This window comes from Drosophila santomea, chromosome X, assembly GCF_016746245.2.
Source record: "Drosophila santomea strain STO CAGO 1482 chromosome X, Prin_Dsan_1.1, whole genome shotgun sequence".
NCBI lineage: Eukaryota > Metazoa > Arthropoda > Insecta > Diptera > Drosophilidae > Drosophila > Drosophila santomea.
Window position 1 is genome coordinate 16,694,524 of NC_053021.2, and position 20,676 is coordinate 16,715,199.

At 49.8% G+C, this 20,676-nt stretch overlaps 10 protein-coding genes across 13 annotated transcripts; 5 read left to right on the forward strand and 5 right to left on the reverse strand.

Moving 5' to 3' along the window:
• The first annotated feature begins 110 nt into the window (after positions 1-110).
• LOC120455030 (transcription initiation factor TFIID subunit 9) lies at positions 111-1,306 on the forward strand. Its single transcript, XM_039640862.2, has 2 exons — positions 111-351; positions 414-1,306. The coding sequence occupies exons 1-2, from the start codon at positions 201-203 to the stop codon at positions 1,088-1,090; spliced, it is 828 nt and encodes a 275-aa protein (XP_039496796.1). The 5' UTR covers positions 111-200; the 3' UTR covers positions 1,091-1,306.
• Positions 1,273-2,634, reverse strand: LOC120455027 (replication factor C subunit 4). The gene is made up of 3 exons (XM_039640858.2): positions 2,445-2,634; positions 1,502-2,369; positions 1,273-1,439 (listed from the first exon to the last, which is right to left on the reverse strand). The coding sequence occupies exons 1-3, from the start codon at positions 2,549-2,551 to the stop codon at positions 1,353-1,355; spliced, it is 1,062 nt and encodes a 353-aa protein (XP_039496792.1). The 5' UTR covers positions 2,552-2,634; the 3' UTR covers positions 1,273-1,352.
• A 249-nt stretch (positions 2,635-2,883) lies between these two features.
• On the forward strand, positions 2,884-5,848 carry LOC120455028 (mitochondrial uncoupling protein 4). 2 transcript variants are annotated; one of them, XM_039640859.2, is made up of 5 exons: positions 2,895-3,322; positions 3,393-3,661; positions 4,559-4,668; positions 4,808-5,296; positions 5,359-5,848. In XM_039640859.2, the coding sequence occupies exons 2-5, from the start codon at positions 3,413-3,415 to the stop codon at positions 5,531-5,533; spliced, it is 1,023 nt and encodes a 340-aa protein (XP_039496793.1). In that variant the 5' UTR covers positions 2,895-3,322; positions 3,393-3,412; the 3' UTR covers positions 5,534-5,848. The 2 variants fall into 2 exon arrangements, with proteins under 2 accessions (XP_043862466.1, XP_039496793.1); XM_044006531.1 differs by lacking the exons at positions 4,559-4,668; positions 5,359-5,848 and having other exon boundaries at positions 2,884-3,322; positions 4,808-5,080.
• Positions 5,849-5,987: 139 nt separating this feature from the next.
• On the reverse strand, positions 5,988-8,238 carry LOC120455029 (RING finger protein 121). Its single transcript, XM_039640860.1, has 7 exons — positions 8,152-8,238; positions 7,779-7,949; positions 7,659-7,693; positions 7,290-7,586; positions 6,992-7,220; positions 6,693-6,928; positions 5,988-6,635 (listed from the first exon to the last, which is right to left on the reverse strand). Exons 2-7 carry the CDS (start codon positions 7,824-7,826, stop codon positions 6,515-6,517), a joined length of 966 nt encoding a protein of 321 aa, XP_039496794.1. The 5' UTR covers positions 7,827-7,949; positions 8,152-8,238; the 3' UTR covers positions 5,988-6,514.
• Positions 8,239-8,311: 73 nt separating this feature from the next.
• Positions 8,312-9,836, forward strand: LOC120455026. Its single transcript, XM_039640857.1, has 3 exons — positions 8,312-8,552; positions 8,614-8,716; positions 8,778-9,836. Exons 1-3 carry the CDS (start codon positions 8,410-8,412, stop codon positions 9,612-9,614), a joined length of 1,083 nt encoding a protein of 360 aa, XP_039496791.1. The 5' UTR covers positions 8,312-8,409; the 3' UTR covers positions 9,615-9,836.
• On the reverse strand, positions 9,832-10,619 carry LOC120455031. Its single transcript, XM_039640863.2, has one exon. It carries the CDS (start codon positions 10,549-10,551, stop codon positions 9,832-9,834), a length of 720 nt encoding a protein of 239 aa, XP_039496797.1. The 5' UTR covers positions 10,552-10,619.
• Positions 10,620-10,914: 295 nt separating this feature from the next.
• On the reverse strand, positions 10,915-13,940 carry LOC120455022 (laccase). The gene is made up of 4 exons (XM_039640852.1): positions 13,791-13,940; positions 13,160-13,386; positions 12,047-12,683; positions 10,915-11,986 (listed from the first exon to the last, which is right to left on the reverse strand). The coding sequence occupies exons 1-4, from the start codon at positions 13,861-13,863 to the stop codon at positions 10,986-10,988; spliced, it is 1,938 nt and encodes a 645-aa protein (XP_039496786.1). The 5' UTR covers positions 13,864-13,940; the 3' UTR covers positions 10,915-10,985.
• Positions 13,941-14,770: 830 nt separating this feature from the next.
• On the forward strand, positions 14,771-16,623 carry LOC120455032 (putative sulfiredoxin). 3 transcript variants are annotated; one of them, XM_039640865.2, is made up of 4 exons: positions 14,771-14,867; positions 15,017-15,208; positions 15,322-15,505; positions 16,080-16,623. In XM_039640865.2, exons 2-4 carry the CDS (start codon positions 15,114-15,116, stop codon positions 16,290-16,292), a joined length of 492 nt encoding a protein of 163 aa, XP_039496799.1. In that variant the 5' UTR covers positions 14,771-14,867; positions 15,017-15,113; the 3' UTR covers positions 16,293-16,623. The 3 variants fall into 3 exon arrangements, with proteins under 3 accessions (XP_039496799.1, XP_039496798.1, XP_039496800.1); XM_039640864.2 differs by lacking the exon at positions 14,771-14,867 and having other exon boundaries at positions 14,949-15,208; XM_039640866.2 differs by lacking the exon at positions 14,771-14,867 and having other exon boundaries at positions 14,952-15,208; positions 15,341-15,505.
• LOC120455023 (actin-related protein 8) lies at positions 16,346-18,872 on the reverse strand. Its single transcript, XM_039640853.1, has 3 exons — positions 18,717-18,872; positions 18,064-18,643; positions 16,346-18,008 (listed from the first exon to the last, which is right to left on the reverse strand). The coding sequence occupies exons 1-3, from the start codon at positions 18,719-18,721 to the stop codon at positions 16,770-16,772; spliced, it is 1,824 nt and encodes a 607-aa protein (XP_039496787.1). The 5' UTR covers positions 18,722-18,872; the 3' UTR covers positions 16,346-16,769.
• Positions 18,873-18,981: 109 nt separating this feature from the next.
• Positions 18,982-20,675, forward strand: LOC120455025 (zinc finger protein 622). The gene is made up of 3 exons (XM_039640856.1): positions 18,982-19,682; positions 19,807-20,169; positions 20,248-20,675. Exons 1-3 carry the CDS (start codon positions 19,164-19,166, stop codon positions 20,596-20,598), a joined length of 1,233 nt encoding a protein of 410 aa, XP_039496790.1. The 5' UTR covers positions 18,982-19,163; the 3' UTR covers positions 20,599-20,675.
• Position 20,676: the final 1 nt, after the last annotated feature.

The window sequence follows — 20,676 nt, forward strand, 5'->3', positions numbered from 1 at the left end:
CTGCTTTTGAAAATGTCAGTCGTTGGCCAGAGTTGCCACACTGCAGTCAAGCGGTTCGGCGTTTTCCACACTAGGCGTGCGTATCGATAGTATCGCATAAACGCATCGATTTTCGATAGACTAATATATATGTACGTGCACAATTTCAATGAAATAAACAATCTTTTTGTAGTAGAGTAGTAGTAAACAATCATAAAGGTATGAGTGTGGAAAAGGCCGAAAAGGCCAAGATCAGTGCCCAAATCAAGCACGTACCGAAGGACGCGCAGGTGATCATGTCCATCCTCAAGGAGCTGAATATTCAGGAGTACGAGCCGCGCGTGGTCAACCAAATGCTGGAGTTTACCTTTCGTAAGCGGCGGCTTATCTTTTGGTTTTCCCTCCATTTTTCTAAATGCTGCCTTGAATTGCAGGCTATGTCACCTGCATTCTGGACGACGCCAAGGTGTACGCTAACCATGCACGCAAGAAGACCATCGACATGGACGACGTGCGTCTGGCCACCGAGACGACGCTGGACAAGAGTTTCACCGGACCGCCGGCGCGTCACGTTCTGGCCAAGGTGGCCGACGTACGAAACGGCATGCCCCTGCCACCCATCAAGCCGCACTGCGGTCTTCGACTGCCGCCCGACCGCTACTGCCTCACCGGCGTCAACTACAAGCTGCGAGCCACCAATCAACCCAAGAAAATGACCAAGTCGGCGGTCGAGGGGCGTCCGCTAAAGACCGTCGTTAAACCCGTCTCCAGCGCCAATGGCCCAAAGAGACCACACTCTGTGGTGGCCAAGCAGCAGGTGGTGACCATTCCCAAACCCGTTATCAAGTTTACCACCACCACAACGACAAAAACGGTGGCCAGCGCCGGTGGCTCTGGTGGCGGCGGTGGTCTGGAGGTCAAGAGCGAGCCCAGTGGCTCCGGCGGAGATCTCAAGATGGAGGTAGACAGCGATGCGGCGGCCGTGGGCAGCATCGCTGGCGGATCCGGTTCAGGAGCGGGAAATGCCAGCGGGGCAGGAGGTTCATCTGGAGTAGGAGTTGCCGTCAAGCGGGAGCGCGAGGAAGAGGAGTTTGAGTTTGTAACCAACTAGCGAAACGACATCATTTACCTTAAACTAATATTCGTAAACCAGACCAAAGCATTTGCATTTGGTTGAGGGGTTCAGGGGAACTAAGTTTGAACTTTAATGAGATATCCAAAAAACCTTAGTATAGATTCCCCCGTTAATGATTATGAAATCTACGTTTTATACATAAATACAACTATCAGATGTTCATATTAAATATACAATTTATTTTAGACTCCAGTCGCGAAAAAAAATACATATACTGAATGTGGTGAGTGGGATGAGATTACTTTAAAGCTAAGATGATGCAGCAGCCAAGGTCCATGATCTGCAGATACTCGGAACCGCCGTCCTGCAGGCGAAAGCAGCATTCCTGAGTGACAAAGAAACCATTAAACAAGAGGAAACATATCTAACTATGCACTCAATACATACGCCCAACTTGTCGCATATCGTGGCTTTTTGCGGATCATTTAGCCCCGGATGATGGACAATGAACTCAACGAACTGTTCCATCATTTGGCCAACGCTGTAGGCGGAGAAGCCGATCTCCCGCACGAACTGCTCCAGGCGCTCGTAGTTCCCAGAGCGACAGACCTCAAGGTAGTCCTCCAGATAGTACTCCGGTATGACGCCCGACATCTCGAACAGATCGGCAGTGTTGATGACGTGCTCGGGCCCTTTTAGGCGGTAGCAGGACTGCAGAGTGGTAATGGCGCGACGCAGATCTCCGCCAGAAATTTTGACAATGGATTTATAGGCATCCTCCTCTATCTTTACCCCCTCCTTCTCGCAAATGTACTTCAGCCTATCGATCACCTTGTCGTCGCCCAGCGCCTTGAAGCGGAATTTCGAGCAACGCGACGTGATGGGCACAATAATTCTGGACACGTAGTTGCAGATCAGGCAGAAGCGGGTGCTCCGGCTCTCCTTCTCCATGGTGCGACGCAACGCAGACTGTGCGGCATGGGTCATCGAGTCGGCCTCGTCCAGAATGATGATCTTAAAGGGCGGACACGGCTTACCGTCCGGACGCACACTGCTGGCCGACAGCTGCGAGAAGTTCTTGATCTTGGTGCGCACCACATTGATGCCACGCTCGTCGGAGGCGTTTAGCTCGAGGATGCGATCCTTGAACATGTCCCCAAAGATCTGTCGGCTGGCAGCCAGGATCGTACTCGTCTTGCCCGTGCCGGGCGGTCCGTAGAGCAGCATATTGGGCAGGTCCCCGCCCTCAACGCACTTGCGCAGCACGGCCACCACCTCGGACTGCTCCACCACATCATCCACATTGCGTGGCCGGCTGTATTTGTTATTTGGAAAGAAAGAAAACACTTAAATAAGCATGTGGTCCAATTTGACGAAATCGTCAACTCACTATTTCTCCACCCACGGAGCCGGTGGCTTGCGTCGTGCCGTCGTAGCTCCCTGGTTCTTATCTCCGGATCCCGCCGTTGATTTTCCTGTTTTCAAAAATGCTTGCATACCGGAATCCGGGTTACTTGACAAAATTATAAATAAATCTGGACGCACAATGCAAGTTTGCCGCGCGTTTATCGATAACAAGTTGAAAGGTTCCCGGCAGCAGAGTTGCCAGATAGAGCAAATGAACACTTGCCAAAACTTTCGGGTATAAATCGAATCGAATTTAATTTTATAATAAAATTTTATTAATTTTTGTGCTCCTAAACTTAAAACTTTGTACACCATTTCCACAACATTGTCTATTAAATACATATTACTATTAACATATTATAACAATATGAACATTTAATTTCCAATTTCTTGCCGCGTAGGTGCATCTATCTATCTGGCAGCCCTGGCCTGCATCGCATTAGTTTTTGTTGCGTTTTTTTTATTGCGCTGATAACTACGGGCTTTTTAGTTTTTTATAAAGGATATAAATAGAGCGGCTTTCGCAGGCGGGGTGGACAAACATGATTAACCGCCCAGAGCAGCGCGTGCCAACGAGTGTTTTATAAGAGCGCGATTTGGTTTTGATTTTGATTTGCCATTGCCATTGTTATTGTTTTTGTGCCCCGCCTTCGCCCCACAAACCGAAAAGGAAAAAAACAAAAGAAGCGTTGCCAAAACGTTGTTATGTAAATGCACGGAAGCAGAACGTTGGCACAGGCAACATCCTCATCCGGAATCCACCGCAATCGGCGTGCTCCGCAGCGGGACACGGAGCTTAAGTTCGGAGCGCCCAGCACCCGCACACATCACGCGATTGTGTGAAAGTTTCGCCTTGCTCGAGTTTGTTTAGCGCTTGTTTACCCAACGCTTAACGAAGTTACTAAGTCTCCCCCTCCCTTGTGCCTTTCAGATAGGAAACTCGGCTCGGAAATGGCCGCCAAAACGGACGAATCCTCGACAGCCGTGGCGCCAAGCAAAAGCAACAGTCCCGCGCCCTCCAGTGGACGCCACCAGCTGCGACCCGTGAAGTTCGACTACGCGGACTCATTTGCCTGCACCTACATCGTTTCCGTGGTGGCCGCCTCCATCGCAGAGCTGGCCACCTATCCCTTGGACCTGACCAAGACGCGTCTGCAGATCCAGGGCGAAGGTGCCGCCCATTCGGCTGGAAAGTCCAATGTGAGTGACACCCCATACTAACTGCTTTCCGCTTGTTGTTCTTTTGTCTCAGGCTTTTGGTTACTCCTAACTCTGGAACCTAATCCACATCCCCCTCATCCATTCCATCCGCCAGCTTACAAACTAAACCAAAGATGGTGCTGCCCCTCCGATTTATCTACTCCAATCGCAATGTATTTCAAACGTCAGAGATATGGCAAATCGGAATGGGCACGACCATGCTGATAAGACTGGGCTCACAAGACGCTTTGCTAGGCTAGGTGTTTCGGTATCAGTCACAGCTTCTGCCCAGATCACACCCATGCCCCCACCCTGGCTTGCTCATCCACTGTGCCCGTATACGCATTCCCTCTTCCCATTTGTATGTGTGTGTGTTTGGATTGGTTTGAACCCCATTGTATTTATGGACTGTATTGGAACAATTGATTACTAAGAGAATATATGATAACGATAGCTAACAAAAATGAGTAGATACTAGTCTAATCTTATTAAAAGAAAACAGTTTGCTTACCACAAAGAACATGTTGCATATTAGAATGGCCAAACTCGGTTCCTCAGGAGAAGATCGTTAGTATGAAGCTATAAAGATTATTGAATCAATAAAGTGATATACAATTATGATATAAATTAAACTTCTTCAATACTTCTTAAGCGAAAAGCTCTGTTAGACAGGATACATTAACAACAACTTAGAAGGCTTCTAGGGTAAGCTAAGTAAATTGAATTAGATATGCGATAGGAACGGCCAACTAATATAGGACCCCCATCCCGCTGCCCAACCCATCCCGTTTGTGTGTGCCTGTTCCATGTGAATATTGTGTTTTTCGGCCTGCAACAGATACAGATACTACAATGAACCACCCACAATTACCGATTCCCAACGATTACCATTACCAGATGCAATACCGCGGCATGGTGGCCACCGCCTTCGGGATTGCGCGTGAGGAGGGCGCCCTGAAGCTGTGGCAGGGCGTAACGCCGGCGCTCTACCGACACGTCGTCTATAGGTGGGCATTCCCAAAACTCCTCATTCTAGCAACTAGATCACCGCCACAGCCAATCTGCCAGCAGCTGTTAGCCATCAGCCATCAGCCATTAGCTCAGCAAGTTCTAACCCGACTTCTCCTTGTCCATGTTCATCCGCAGCGGTGTGAGGATCTGCAGCTACGACCTCATGCGCAAGGAGTTCACGCAGAATGGCACCCAGGCTCTGCCGGTTTGGAAGTCGGCGCTGTGCGGCGTCACCGCCGGAGCCGTTGCCCAGTGGCTTGCCTCGCCCGCTGACCTGGTCAAGGTGCAAATCCAGATGGAAGGTCGACGACGGCTGATGGGCGAGCCACCGAGGGTCCACTCCGCTGGCCATGCCTTCCGCCAGATCGTGCAGCGGGGCGGCATTAAGGGCCTGTGGAAGGGCAGCATCCCGAATGTGCAGCGAGCGGCGTTGGTTAATCTGGGTGACTTAACCACATACGACACCATCAAGCATCTGATCATGGACCGCCTGCAGATGCCCGACTGTCACACAGTCCACGTACTGGCCTCCGTTTGCGCCGGATTCGTGGCAGCGATCATGGGCACGCCAGCTGATGTGGTTAAGACGCGCATCATGAACCAGCCCACCGACGAGAATGGGCGGTAAGTGAACAACTGCCGCGTTTAACCACTAGAATCCCTAATCACCTATATTATTCTTGCAGGGGCCTGCTCTACCGCGGATCCGTGGACTGCCTGCGTCAGACGGTTGCGAAGGAGGCCTTTGTGGCGCTGTACAAAGGCTTCCTGCCCTGCTGGATACGAATGGCACCGTGGTCGTTGACTTTCTGGCTGTCCTTCGAGCAGATCCGCAAGATGATCGGAGCCTCCGGCTACTGAGCGGTGGCTCAATCTAATTTTAGGTGTAGATGTACATACAAGCAGATGTATAACGCAGTTCGTTCATGTTACTCCGCCTTAAAGTCGGTCATAATCCTATTTTCCGTGCCTGAATGCCTGAATGCTGAAAGTCAGCAGGATGTTGTTGCGGCTCCTGGCAAAGCTTAGCACATACTCTGTCCATTTTAGTCTGTTATGCCAGGGGGTCTTCCCCACTGATTTCTTTCAGGTTTCTTTCACTTATCTTTTGTTATTGTTGTTGCCTTAAGATTAAAATCAAAACTTACAATAAAGCAAGAAACTTGTTATTTCAAAGCAGCGGTTACTTTCTTAAGAGCCGAGCGAAATCGAAAGAGACAGCAATGCTGGCGGTCAATGGAACTTGTATAATCCAGTAAAATAAATTAATAATAAGCATTACCCCTCCCGCTGTGAATGTGAAACGAGTTTCGAGTATTTTATCAATAGATTTTTTTTTTGGTATATGTATATTCCTAACCAGCTCCAGTGCAATTAAGTGAAATCAAGAAAATAAAATTGGTAATAATACCTAGGAGACATACACACAGGCACACATATGTACATAAATACATAGCTATGTATAATATATAGATATAGATACATATATCCAAAATTGCATTTACGTTTCGATTAAAGACTCCAATGGAAAATTTTGGGTGCCCAAAAGCTAACCACACACAGAACTGGAAACCCGGAAACAGATTGGATGGCAATGGCAGGCATCCGGATGGCTTCGTCTACAGATCTTTCATCCGTCATCTTCGTTATAGTTCAGGAGTCGTGGAGGGGAGCGGGGGAATGAACGGCGACGGTGCTAGTGGTGCGGGTGTTTCGCAGCCCCTCCATGTTGGTCTGTCGTTGTTAATCGTCGAGTTTTTCGTGTGGTTACATGTGCAGGACTTAATCCAAAGTGTGTGTGCTTGACTAGACGCCGAGGAAAGCCAATACTGGAATCAGGACCTACTCCAGTCCCAGCATCCAGTTGATGCCTTGTACTATGAAAAAGATGAGCGGTTGCCAGGCCACCAGCCAGCGAATCCAGTCCAGCAGGCGACCGTACAATACGTGCGGCTTCTCCCACCTAACGGAGAAACAATATTAAGTACGATAGTCACACGGATGGCACTGAATGGCTTACGGATTGCGGAACATCTTCTGGAGATCGACCTTTTCCTTGCAATAGGGACACGTTTGCTTCTTGCCCACAATGCACCAGCCACGTATACAGAACTCGTGGAATACGTGGTTACAAGACAACTTGTAGGTGTTCTCAATGACGCCCTCTTCCTTCTCCGAGACTAGCAACTGATTGCCACACACTGCGCAGACATTCTGATCAAGATGTCGGGTGGGAATGCCCTGAGGTGTGTAGTACTGTAGGACAAACGCAAGGTTATAACTTTCCAATTTTGTATCAAGGTATCGTGGTAAACTTACGCCAATAGCTGCCGCCATCTTATCCGAACATATCTCGGATATATCGCGCCCCAGTACACCGATGTACAGGCCGTAGAAGCAGAACATCAGGCCCACATCCATCCAGGTGTTTGGGGGCTGCGAGAACATGTAGTTCATGCCCAGGAAGGCGGCCATGATCACCAGATAGCCCACAAGGCCAAGGCCATAGCTGAGCTTGTAGATGAAGTAGAACCACTTGTAGACGAGCCTGAAAGCGGATTTTATGGGCTATTATCTGGCCGTTCGTCGAGTGCCGTTCATATCAGCGGTGACTCACCTAGGCGTTGTGCCCTGGATGGGCTTGCTGATGGCCCGGCGCATAACCAGTGCCGTGATGCAGGTGAACACCAGCCAGATGATTATGAAGCGCAGCCAGCCGAAGCTAACGGAGATGATCAGCGGAATAAGCCACATGGCCAGCAGGGTGACGAAAGCGTAGGATCTGTAGTGCCGCTTCTTCCACTCAACCAGGATTATCTGGGCAATGACCAGGGTGACAAACAGAATGATCACCATTTCGGAGTGCATGGCGTCGTGGCCGCGATGTTTCTCCACCATCAGTTGGTGCTGCGCTCTGCGAAATTGGATAACCGAAAATTTGACATGATTAAAAGAATGCATTTTCGAAGGCCACTCCTCCACTTACCGCATTCGCTCCTCCGGCGTCATCTCGTCCAGGGACTAAGGAAATCCGCATCACCAGGGAATAGGAAAATTTTCCAGTTGAGTGGGGCTTCTTATTCGATTCCCATTAGAAAAGACTCACCTTGTTCAAGTCCACGGGCGCATGCAGGTCCATGTGTTCCTGGTGCATCTTGTTGCCGTTGTATCCGCCGTAACCCGCTGCCGCCAATCCGCCGGACAGTCCCACTCGTCGTCTGCGTCGCTGCGTTATCTTGCCGACCACGTATTTCTTTCGGTTTTTACCTTTGAAATTCTTGAAACGAAAACAAATAATTACATGTTGTGCTTGTGTGCGTGTCCAGCTGCCGTGGCGTTGCCATTTGTCAAAGCGGCCGAAAAAGTGAATACATGTGTGTGTGTGACGTGATCCACAAAAACACAAGCCCGGCCTGACTTCCAAAACCAGCTGTCTGGAGAATGGGGTTTTTCCGAAATTATTGTTATTTTATCCTAACCTTTATTTACTTTGACTACGACAGCGCTTTCTTATAATCGAAAACGAAAAGTTCGAGTCCAAGGTTGCCAGATGCATCTGGCCAAGCCGATGTTTACCGACCATCAGCTGTTTAGTTCAATGAGTTGAGTAATTCGTTTACCAGCGCAACCGAACTTATCGATAGTAACCGATAACCAATCGTATTATTTTAGGGCCGGATAAATAAACAAAATATTGTAAAGTAAATGTTATACATAGGTTTTTAAGGGGAATAAACATGCAAACGGAGCACTGGGGCTCCCTGCCCGCAGAGGACGACGGTGTCCAACTAACACCGGACAAATACGTTCCCACGGCGGCCAAGAAACCCAAGCTGGACGAGATTCGTCTGCGCGGCGATCCGCAACCGGATGAAAAACAGTAAATAAATCTAAATAACAGGTATAACACAGCCAGTAAACTAAAAATATAATCCATATAGCCACAAGGTGGAACTGAAAAGCGCGCTGGTTACCCAGACCATCGAGGTGATGAAGCAAACCGAAGTTCTGCAGTCCCTCATCGAAACGTACTCCAATAAAAATGCAAGTTCTGTTCTGGTTAAACCGAAGTATTTACCCAATTAACCTAATAATATAATCATAGGGAAGTTCTAACTACCTCTTGAATCCCTGCCTCATGATACCGGAAGTGGACTTTCCGCCAGAGAACGCCGCCGAACTGGTGGGCAGCCAAAAGTTCCAGAAGCCCATCTGGTTTACACCCTCCGTGGACACAGCCTACTCCCGCGGGGATCCGCAGGCGTATCCGGAGATCTCCAGCAGTGCCTGCCGCCAGGCGATGCGCAAGGTGATGTGCGGCATGCTGCGCCTGGCCGGCTTCACCGACTGTTCCGAATCGGCGGTGCAGCTGTTGACGGATGCCACCGAGGAGTTCCTGCGCAGCTTCATCGGCGAGTATCGCGGCTACTATGACAGTCAGCCACGGCTGCAAAAGTCCACGGTGCTGCAGCTTGTGCCCCTAGAGCGCGCCCATGTTGCCCTAACGGGCACCTCGCTCACCCAGGTGCACAACTACTACAAGCACAAGGTGCTGGCCAGGAATCGCGTCGAGATCGGCGAGTTCAATAGCGTGCTGCAGGAGTACGACAAACTGATGAAGGAGAGCCAGAGCAGCATGCAGAAGCAGCACAACGAGTTCAATGGCCACGACTTCCTCAACATCCTGGACAACAGCGCCACCGGCAGCAGCCAGAGCATAGGCGGCAATTTGGCCATGGGCGATATGCTGCAGGATCTCGGCGGAAGCACGGGCTCCAGTGGCACAGTCAGCTCTCAGCAGATGCTGTACGGCCTGCTCGATGGCCAAATATCGTCCAATACCTCCAACATGACCGGGACCAGTGGCAATGGCAGCACGGGCGGCAATGGAAATGGCAATGGCGCCACGGTTAGCAACTTTCACGCCACTTTTGAGACGTGATTTTTAAAATTGTTACGATATTTTCATTACTTTAAGCTCAAATTATTATTAGATTGTTCAATGTGTCCCATATTTATATAATTCTCACCGGGAGCAAATATCTCACACGGATATATCCCTAGTAATCAAATCTTTCAAATTTTTTATAAAACGACTAAGATCTCTAGGCTTAAGCTAAGATCAATTCTTAGAAAACGTACTCATTAAATAGCTTTAACTACTTCTTTTGTTTATTACTTTTCTTTTTGCTTATCCTGGACTCGTTCCAGTTGTTTTGTCGCCTCCGCTTGGTGAACTCGTTGGTGGGTTCAATGGCCACCAGCTTGGTTGCATTCGGATCGCTGGCTCTGTACTGAAAGAGTTTGTCGTGGCGCGATTTTTTCTGTGCCCAGGCGAGCAGGTCCTTGCCTTCCAGTATGGACTCACCAGTGACCACCACAGAGTCCAGAGCTTCGGGCGCAGAATGGTCCTCTTTGGGGGTCCGTCTCCTGATGGTGGGTTTCTTTTTCGGACCCGCAGGACCTTCCACCACCAAATCAGCGATCAAATAGCAATCGGCATTGGACACTAGCTTCACTTTGTCGGGTGGCGGCTTCCGTTTGGCCACGCATTTGGGGGCATCCAGGGAGAACTCGATTTGCTCCTGGATAATGCCACTCAGCCTGCTCCAGATGTGCGTTTGCATCTCCTGAGAGATTTGCAAATCGCTGGCCGGCGCGTCCTGATCCTCCACGTAGCGTTCACTTTTGACCGGTGGTGCATCGTTTTTCTTGGTGGCCACCGACTGCTCCTCGTTGGCTGCTTTGCCCCCATCCGACTTTGGCTGCGATTGAAACATGGCATTTGTTAGCAGCGTGGTGTCCGCCGCCTCCAGGAACTGGCGCATCTGGGCGTCATCCTCAGAGTCGGAGTCGCTGTCGCATGATTTAACTGGCATTTTTGTACGATCTTTGAATATTTATTTACACTTTATTTTTAAACGATAGGTGTGCCGTTAACTTGTACGATAGTTGAACCTGTCAGGTTTCGAAACGATTAATATCGATACATTGGAAAAGCGCTATGGTGGAATACTAAATTAAAAATTGGAGTATAATTTCGATTGCTTATACTTTTTCTGATAAGTCACATTCTTGGGCCATTTTAGCAGACAAGAGACTTCATGACCTAAAATAATCTGAACCTATAGTTTATTGTGGAAATTGCTTGTTATTTAAGCAAATGCACATGACGTTTACTTGCTCTTCCGTTTCCGGTTACACAAATTTGCCCGCTCCAAATCAATCCATTCGAAATAATGCCAGCTTAAAGATAACGCTTTTATTGCTCATAAAGGGATATGTGACGTAACTTCGGGACATAGCACACCCACTAGGCCACCGAACTGCACAGTCCGCAGTTGCTCACCGGGCACATCTTCATCTCGACATCCTCGCCCACTCGCACCACCGCGGCCATTCCGTTCTCCGAGTGCGGCGATATGTGACAGTGGAACATCCAGTAGCCGGGACTGTTCGAGTAGAACCGGAGAATCGTGTAGCCAAAGGCGGGCACCTGGACGGAGTCCTTTAAAGGCGCACCCTTTGCGCGTCGCGGCAGCGGCGTCTTCTTGTCGATCTGCTCGATCTGGCCAATCTTCTGCTCCCCGAGCATCCCCATCCCGACCACACGGAATGTGTAACCGTGCAGATGGATGGGATGCGGCGTCTGCGACAGGCTGGAGATGACGAACTCCACCTGCTGGTTGGCCGGCACCTGGATGACGTTGGAGCACTGGCAGTGCCGCTGGCGGCAATTGAATCCAAGATCCGCCTGTTGCGAGCGATTGCAGAAGAACTGGCCAACGCCCAGGTTGCGAGTCTGCAACAGCGACATCCTGGGCATGCTGAAGCTGATGTCGTCCATCTGGAAGCGGAAGCCCTCGCCCTGTCGCACCTCGAACGCGTTCATGCTGGTGTAGAAGGTCACCGATGGCGGCACTTCCGGTTCCGGTCGCTGTGCATTGAGACTGGCCAATGATATGCTATTGCCACCACGCGCACCGCTCGTCTCGTCGCCCAGTTCGTTGAGCGTCTTGCCCGGCGCATCGTAGGCATAGCTCAGGGTGTGCGTGTCCAGCGCCCGGGTATCCGCATCCCTGTAGTGCAGCACCGCCTCCTGATGCAGCTGGTTCTTCGCACAAAAGCTGTAGCCCTTCACCCGGATCCAGTAGTTGCCCACCTCCTGGTTGGCGTGCAGCACGAAGTCGAAGCGCTCCGCGCCATGGAACATGATCCGCTGCACCTCCACCGGCTCGATGTCGTTGCCATCGCTGGCGATCACCACCAGGTCGTGCTTGTCGATGCTGAAGCTGATCGGGCAGTTCGAAACGCCTACAAATGGATGAACAATGAACTCAAACCCATTGCCAAAAGCGCCCTAACTTAACTTACCATTGAAAATCACTCGGAAGCGATAGCGTCCTCCTCTGACCACCGGAAAGTGGGCGTAGAGCGTGGGCTTGGCGGCCTTGACGCCCTTCTTCAGGTTCCTGCCCCGCCCGTTGATCAGGATGTTCTCGGCCACGCTCTCCACGAAGTTGTGCACCCAGTCCTGGATCATGATCACGTGCTCCGACATATCGAAGTCGTAGAGATGCGCATGGGGATTCAGCTTGGGCGGCATACGCACCACCAGTGGCCCAGCGAGTCCGAAGGCCCGCTGATGCTCCGTGTGGCTGTGCCACCAGTTGGTGCCGCCGTGATCCACCTCGAAGCGGTAGCGGAAGGCCTGACCCGCCTCAATTGGATACTGGGTCACGTGGGGCACGCCGTCCATGAAGGGCGTCAGTCGCTGGTGCATACCATGCCAGTGGATCGTCGTCGTCTCGTGCATGCTGTTGATCACGTCCGCCACCACAGTGTCGCCGTAGCACACCTCGATGTTCATGCCGGGCAGCTGGCCATTGACCACCATCACCTCGCTCTCCAGGCCATCGGCGTACTTGCAGTCGTCGTTCGCCGCCAGCTGCCCCGCCAGCGCAATCCCGTCGATGAACTCCTTGCCACTCAGCTTGAAGCGGAATTTGGACTGCCAAGAGGAAGATATTATTTACCAGGAGGAAAGAAGCTTTATGTAGACAAAGCAAAGGCTCGTGGCTTTTATCATAACCCAATGAATCCACAGGCCTTTCAACATTGTCAACAAACAATTCTTAAGATAGCAGGGTTGGCTTATTTCGACAGCTTAAATCGAGTTATGAAATCTAAATAACATTGTCTACATCCTGCAAAAAACTAAAGTACGCCATACAATATACAAACAGTTACTACCTTTGTATACCTTTTGGATGGAAACTACAGTCATATACTTTGGTTTTAGTTGTGTACAAAAATAGGGTGTATTCCTCATATTAACAATCATAAAAGTGATGATTTCCTATACAGGTAACAGCAATTATGTAACAGTATTCCTTGATTCATTCAAAACAACTCAATTTTCCACTGCGTACTCCTAGATACCTCTTTTGACCATGGAACTAGCGATCTTTGGGATCCTCAACTCACCTGGAGGTACCGCTTGCAGGTCTCGGCCATCGTGTCGTCGTAGTGGACCACCATGTAGTAGTAGCAGGTCATCGGCTGCTTGTCGGCGCAGTCGCGTCTGCAAGGATGCCGCTGGTTGTCCTTCTCGGCTGCCCGCCACTGCGAGGACTCGCCTGCGCCGGAGGAGAGCTGCGGATACATCTGCATGATGCGCTCGTACTTGCTCACGATCCGCTTGCCACTGGCATCTGTTGGTGTTATAGCAAACTCTGATTTATTGCCAGTATTCACTAGTGTAAACTTATGTATTGCTGTTTTATTTGGAGTATGTTCATGATATTTAAACTCTTAAGTATTGTAGTAGTGAACTGAATGTGCTTTTTTATTTATGGGGCTTTGAATTAATATGTTCGTTATTTCTAAAATAGTTTCATTTGTATTATCAACTTCTTGGTATTTTAAAATGTGGTTAAATGTAAGCGGTATAGTTAAATATTCATTTTCCAAGTGGGTCGCGTAAAACCAATTGGTTAAATATCCAAAAGAAACCGTTTAGGAATATTTTTAATTGAGAAACACCAAGTATTCGCTTTTTTACTTATTTAAACTTTAGTTTTCAGTTTTTATATGATTTTCCATTTCACTTAAGCACCTTGAATGCCATAAATTTGCACGCTGATGAGGCACAAAGTGAAGACCAGTGTTTGCACCAAATTGAATTTCATGCTCGCATCCAATCGAATCAAAAAAATTAAAACAATATCAATAACACTTAGGGTAAAAAATAAAAATGCTGCAAAGAAGCCGCCTTTGTGGCTGTGGCTGTGGCTGAGGGCCAAATGTTACTGTCAATGGGCTTCCGTCATCGCTTACCTTTTTGTAAGCAACTCCGCCGGGAAAGTGTCTAAAAATTACCCGGAATCGGTTGCTTGTTGCCCGTTGTCGAACATCTCGTATCGGTTAATTGAAGATTGTGCGGCTGACAAGGCGCTGGAAGAACAGAGGATGCCGATTACTGACGCACATTCACGAATAATTTAGCATGTTCCAGTCGCTACTGTTTGCCAAAATGAAATATGCAGTGCCATTGGCCTAGTTTTTTCATTTGCCAAAAATATGCAGGCTTAATATTAAAATTTTAAGTGTAATATTCAAACTTTTGTATATTTACGATATCCAGCTAATGATACAGTATTAAAAGGATTGCATATAAACGAAAATAACACTATGCTCTTGGTCCTTTTTAAAATCTCATTTACTCACGTCATTTTTAAAAAGCCCGCGCAGCAGGCTGTTGAAATTTTGAATTTGACTTTGCAGGAACAGTGCTGCCCATCTGGTCAAGTGCACAGAGTTGCCAACTGACCGCGGGCCAGCTGTTGTGTTTAAAAAGCTGTCGATTTTGGGACAGTTTTTTTATTCAAATATATGCAAAACTTGCTTATAAAATGGAAATGGCACCTTATTCCTGTCGTTATCAGACACACAAGTACTTTTGCCGCCCAATAGCACATAGCATTTATCTTGGTTTCTGATAGAGGGCTATGGGGAATGGGGCATAAACAAGCAGCAAGAGTTGTCAACGTAGATTACACATTTTAATTTCTGTGCTGACGCTAATCAGCAAGCGATTGCCCCCCAGTCGAGAGTTCTGCATTTTTGCCTCTGTCTTTCGGGGTGTACCAAATACCCCTTCCCCCGCCGGCCTATCATTAGCATATGTACATATGTATGTATATACATACATATATTGTATTTTTCTTATTTTGAATTTTGTTTTCATTCGCTTTTATCGCACTGGCAATACTGGTCGCATGTGTGTGTGTGCGTTTGTGGGTGGTGGGGGGTATGATTATGCATAAAACAAACAACAAGTAGCTGCAGCAAAACAACATATAGCGGTAAACGAACCCACACATGAGCAGCAAACAAGTTTCAACGCCGTGCGGTCTCAAAAATCGCGCAATTGGCCGCCATGGAGTTCATTAGCCATTTCTTGCGAGAGACGAGCAGACGCACCGTATTGGGTCCAATCCTGCAGAGAAATCGTAGCGAAATCATCCAAAAACAGTAAGGTTTCTGTGCCACAACTGTGGCTATGTGTGTGTGTGCAGCACAGCGTTGCCACCTACACGCACATTGATAACGCGGTTGTTTTTGGTGAAATTTCACAACTGGCCAAGATCTTTAACCAATCGACAGGCATTCAGCAGATACAGATTCACATCCAGCTGCAGCACCATGGACACCACAGTACACTCCGCCGGCATTGATGAGACCCACCTGGTGCCCATGAGCGTCATCCAGCGACCCATTCCCTCCGTTCTGGACGAGCAGAAGGTGCAATCCCTGATGGAAACCATTAAGGTGGGTTGGTGGACGTACTTTGGTCCGAAGAAGGGTGGCTTGGGGTACGACTACAACGTACCTACGTACCTGTGTACCTAGATAAGGGCGGGGTACAAAATACGCTCCGTTCGCTGTTCAGATAAATGAAGATTACAAGATCTTAGTTAGACTTAAAATGTAAAGTACTCTACATGTAAGATAGTAGTCTAAAATTTTTCTGAACCTTCATTATTTTAATTTTATTATTTTTATTGTGTCCTAATATTATTTATTTATTTAGTGCAGTTAATTAAAATAGCTCATAGAAGCAGCTTTTCGAATTTATCCAAATTATCCATTTATCCAAAATCAAACTTTCTAACCAAGTAAAACATTCAAAAATGGACCCCAGTTTTATATTAAATAAACAGTTAACAGTTATAGATTGTTATTTACCATTTGCCAGTCCTAAGAAATACTTTTGAAGGATAGTTAAAAGTTAAATTTAAAAGCTAAAGTAATGTACATACCACTGAATACATGTGCCCCACAAGGTACACACACCTGCTCCACTGGTTACCCCACCGGTTATCAATTTTCTCTTTCACCGCAGTACGAAGCCAGCGAGGAGGAGGTGCCCCCCATCGACCTGCTGTGGATCACGGGCAGCGAGGGAGGCGACTACTACTTTAGCTTCGGAGGATGCCACCGGTTCGAGGCGTACAAGCGGCTTCAACGGCCGACGATCAAGGCGAAGTTGGTGAAGTCCACCCTGGGCGATTTATATCACTACATGGGCTCCAGTGCACCCAAGTACCTGGCCTGATCTTTGGGCATTTGTTTGTTGTTGTTCATTTGTTGTTGATAAGGAAGTCGTGATCAAAGCAATAAGAATAGCTTTATTCTTTGTTGTTTGTGTTACTTTCTTTTTCTTTTCTTTTCATTTTTTTTTTTTTTTTGGCAATCGTTAAATTTGCGTATATACTGCGCTTATCGCTGGACTCTAAATTTGTTTACCTAATCTGCCACTGATACATAGTAATATAATTCTAAATACAATGAAGCAGAAGCTAAAACAGGCTCGGATTCCTGTTTGCATTCTGCGTGTTTTTTACGTGCCTTATAATAAATAATTTTATCATTTTTTATGGAACCCATCTAAAGTGTGTTTCCTTCAGGGTAATGTTTTGGTCGGCATTTTAGCCTATGGTTACGATACTACTTGTACTCTGTTAACAATTAAAAACCCTATAGAACAGAAGAATCCTCAAACTTATTCGAAATGCAGTGGGGCACCACCATCTCACCAGAGGAATGGAGATCTCTCGCGGAGTACCCGCAGTCCATGACGCTGCCAGTCATGCTGAGATATCCACAGCTCGCGGGCACTTTCCAGCACCGACATAATGGCCGCACCTTTCCACGCCACCATGCCGGCGTCCATGCCCTTGGTGAGGACGTTCACCTCGGTGCCGGTGGACTGCACCTGCTGGCTAATCCGGTGCTCCAGCCAGGCAGCCAGGCCCGGCAGCTTGGCACTGCTGCCCACGAGCAGAATGGAGCCAAACATCTTGCGCTTGGTCTCGTAGTTGGACAGTCGGCTAATGGCTTGGATCACGGCCTGGTCCAAAGGCAATACCTGACCCTGGCCGTTGTGATAGCAGCCGTTCGAGTTTAGCTGCCCACCAGCTGTCTGTGATCCCGGCTGTGACTGACAGTTACTGTTGGTCTCGTCCTGATCCACCACAACGAGCTCCTCATCGTCGGCGGTCACGGGCAGCTGGGGTCGCGGCTGGGATCCGCTGGTGGTCAGGGCCAAACTGTCTCCACCCCTCACCCCATTCTTCCGACCCGTCTCCTTCAGATACTCTGCATCGAAGCAGTCCTCGCAGTCGTATTGGTCCTGCGCCGCCTGCTGCGTACTAACTGCTTTCGTCCGTCCAGTGATACTCAGCAGCTCCGTGTGGAAGAGGGCCAGTGGTGCCATAAGGGCTTCATCGCCCACCTGTATGGTGTAGCGCAGCCACTGGCCGTTCTGTTTGCGCAGGTTGAAGTGCTTCTCCTGGGCGCCACAAACGCTGGCATTCAGATGGCAGAACCTCTCCTTTAGCTCGTCCAGCAAATGGGCATCCACATAGCTCTCCTGCACATTGCACTCGCGATAGGGAAAGCCGCATTTGCGCAGCAGCAGGAGTAGCACCTGATTCAGATCGCCACCGCCATAGGGCAGTCGCACCCTGGCATCCAGCTGGGAAATGCCATCCTCGATGCAGGCAATGGACGTCTTTTGAGCGCCAATGTCCACCACACAGCCGTACCCAATGCCAGCGCCATAGGTGGAGGCAACGCTGTCCTGGACGAGGAAGCAGCGTCGAAAACCCAAACGCTGCAGCAGCAGAGTCATAAACTCGCGCAAATACCGCCGCACATAGACATCGTTGACCACCAAGACGGCGCAGTGGGTGCCCAGTTCACGCAGCGGGATCTTCAGACGCTCCTTCAGGGCGTACGACCAGATTCGTTCCAAGTGCTGCAGGCTGGCCTGAAAAAAGGATTCTTCAGTTTAGATTACGAGCGGCCTGTGGAGCAACACTCACTTGTAGCGAACCGCCCTTCTCCTTGTGCACATTCAGCTCGCCCCTTTGCATGGGGAAATGGATGTCGTAGTCGCGTGCATCCACGGCGCTGAGTCGCAGGATCCGGTCGTCGAACAGCACGGGTGCCTCGCGATCCAGCCAGGGTTCGTCCGCTATTTGGCCACCTGGCGGCGGCACCTTCTCCGCCTGACTGCTCCGATTGAAGTGGGCCAGCTGCTGCGGCGGAGTGGCCACCCGCAGACGGTTCTTGTCATCGACGACGCAATGCTGCAGAATGCGCGACACCGCCAGGCGCTGCTCCTCGAACTCGCCCATCAGGGCGGAGTTGACGTTGTCCAGCGGCGGCAGGAGCGGATCATGATGCGGCCTATCGCCGGCCAGCTGACGCCGCCTATAGGCGACCGCATGCAGCAGCGTTAGTGGATTCAGGTCGGCTGCCCTACCGATCCTCAAATGCTGCGATCCCGGATGGATGACGATGATCTTTGGCGCCTCCAGTGGCTGCGCCTGCGGCTGGGGCAGTCCAATTGGCGGAGGCGCCGGCTGGCGGCCACTGCTGGTGCTGCTGGCACGGGATCGTCTAGGCGAGGGGAGCATCCAAGTCATCGCATGATTGCTTAATTAGTTGCTTCGCACATTACTTATTCACTTACTGCATCGTTTGCTTTCCGGAATCCGAATCCTTTGAAAATGCGGAAATCGGCGGCAACAACACATAACAGCACAGCCAGTGTGACCGTACTGGCCAAACGCGAGCTTGAATAGAATAAAAACACAGCAAACATAGAAGCTAGAAACAATACCAAAATGGGACTGTTTTTCAAAATTTGTGTTTAATTAATTATTGAAATTCGCTGCAGCGTTTGGTTTACACGCATATATATGAACATACAAATATTAAAAGCTGCGTTCGGTATATTGTGCATGGTCCCGTTGTTGAAGTCGGCTGGTCACACTGTCGAGAACGTGGTTTTGTTTGTTAATCATCATTATCAGATTGAGCAGCCTTAGTCTCCATTGTGAAATACGCAATTGCAGAGTGCCAAAGAAAGTGCCAGCCGCATCGAGTCAAGCGCATCCAGTAACCAATCAGCGCCACAATGTCGCACTTCACCTGCCTGAACTGCGATGCCCGCTTCGCCAGCGCGGATGTGCAGCGGGATCACTACAAGACCGACTGGCATCGCTACAACCTGAAGCGCAGGGTGGCCCAGCTGCCGCCTGTTACCGCCGAGGAGTTCCAGCAGCGCGTGCTTAGCGCCCGCAGCGCCACGGATGCAGCTCTGGAGGAGCAGAACCTGAGTGTCTACTGCCACGCCTGCAGGCGCCAATTCGCCAGCCAGAAGGCGCACGACAATCACCTGAACAGTCGCAAGCACAAGGAGCTGCTGGCCCGCTTCGAGCGCGAGCAGATGACAGCCAGTGGCGGCAGCGCCAGCACCGCCGCATCCGTTTGCACGCGCAGCGTCGTAGAGCAGCGGCCCCATCCCGCCCTGGCCGCCGCAGCCGCTGGCAAGGGTCGACTGGCCTTTGCGGAGCGTGTGGCCAAGGCGGACGATGACGACGAGGAGTTTGTCGACGAGGACGACGATGACTTCGAGGACATTGAAGAGGAGGAGGTAGGAGCGCTATGTGTATACAGCTCGCAAAGACTTTACCTTGCTTATGGAAGGGTTAATCTGTCTTGTAGTTTATCGCCTTTACAATGTATACAGCTTTCTGTAACGAGACTTTATTTTACAGGTGGACTCCGATGAGTGGGACAAGATACCCGAGAATCCGCTAACAGAGCGCGACTGCCTGTTCTGTACACATGCAAGCGAGGACTTGGTGGAGAACCTAAAGCACATGTCTGTGGCGCACTCGTTCTTCATCCCGGACACCGAATTCTGCACGGACATCGAGGGCCTTCTGTACTACTTGGGCGAGAAGGTGGCCAACTACTTCATCTGCCTGTTCTGCAACGATCGCGGCAAGACCTTCTACTCCCTGGACGCCGTGCGCAAGCACATGGTCGACAAGGGCCACTGCCAGATGCTGCACGAGGGCGTGGCCCTGGCCGAGTATGCCGAGTACTACGACTACAGCAGCAGTTATCCGGATAATGTGAGTATATCATGGAGCCCCCAGGAACCTATGTATGTTATCTTGACTGAATCTTGGAAAATCCTTTGACCGCCACAGAATGAAGGCATGGACATTGACGAAGAGGTGGTGCCGGATCTGCTCGATGGCGATGAGTATCAGCTGGTGCTGCCCTCGGGCGCAGTCATTGGCCATCGCTCCCTGCTCCGCTACTACAAGCAGCGCCTCCGCCCGGAGCGCGCCGTGGTCATCCATAAGTCCGATCGCAAGCTGCACCGCGTGCTCAGCGAGTACCGGGCTTTGGGCTGGACGCAAACCCAGCAGTTGTCCGCCGCTCGCAAGGCACGCGACATCCATCTGATGAAGCGCGTCCAGTCCAAGTGGCAGATGAAGCTCGGTTGCAAGGCCAATAAGCTGCAGAAGCACTATCGCGCACAGGTTCTGATCTAATCATTGCCATTTGGTTTCTAGCTGCTATTGCCCCCCCACATGTACAATAAAAAGAATTTGAGTTTTGCTTAAATTAAG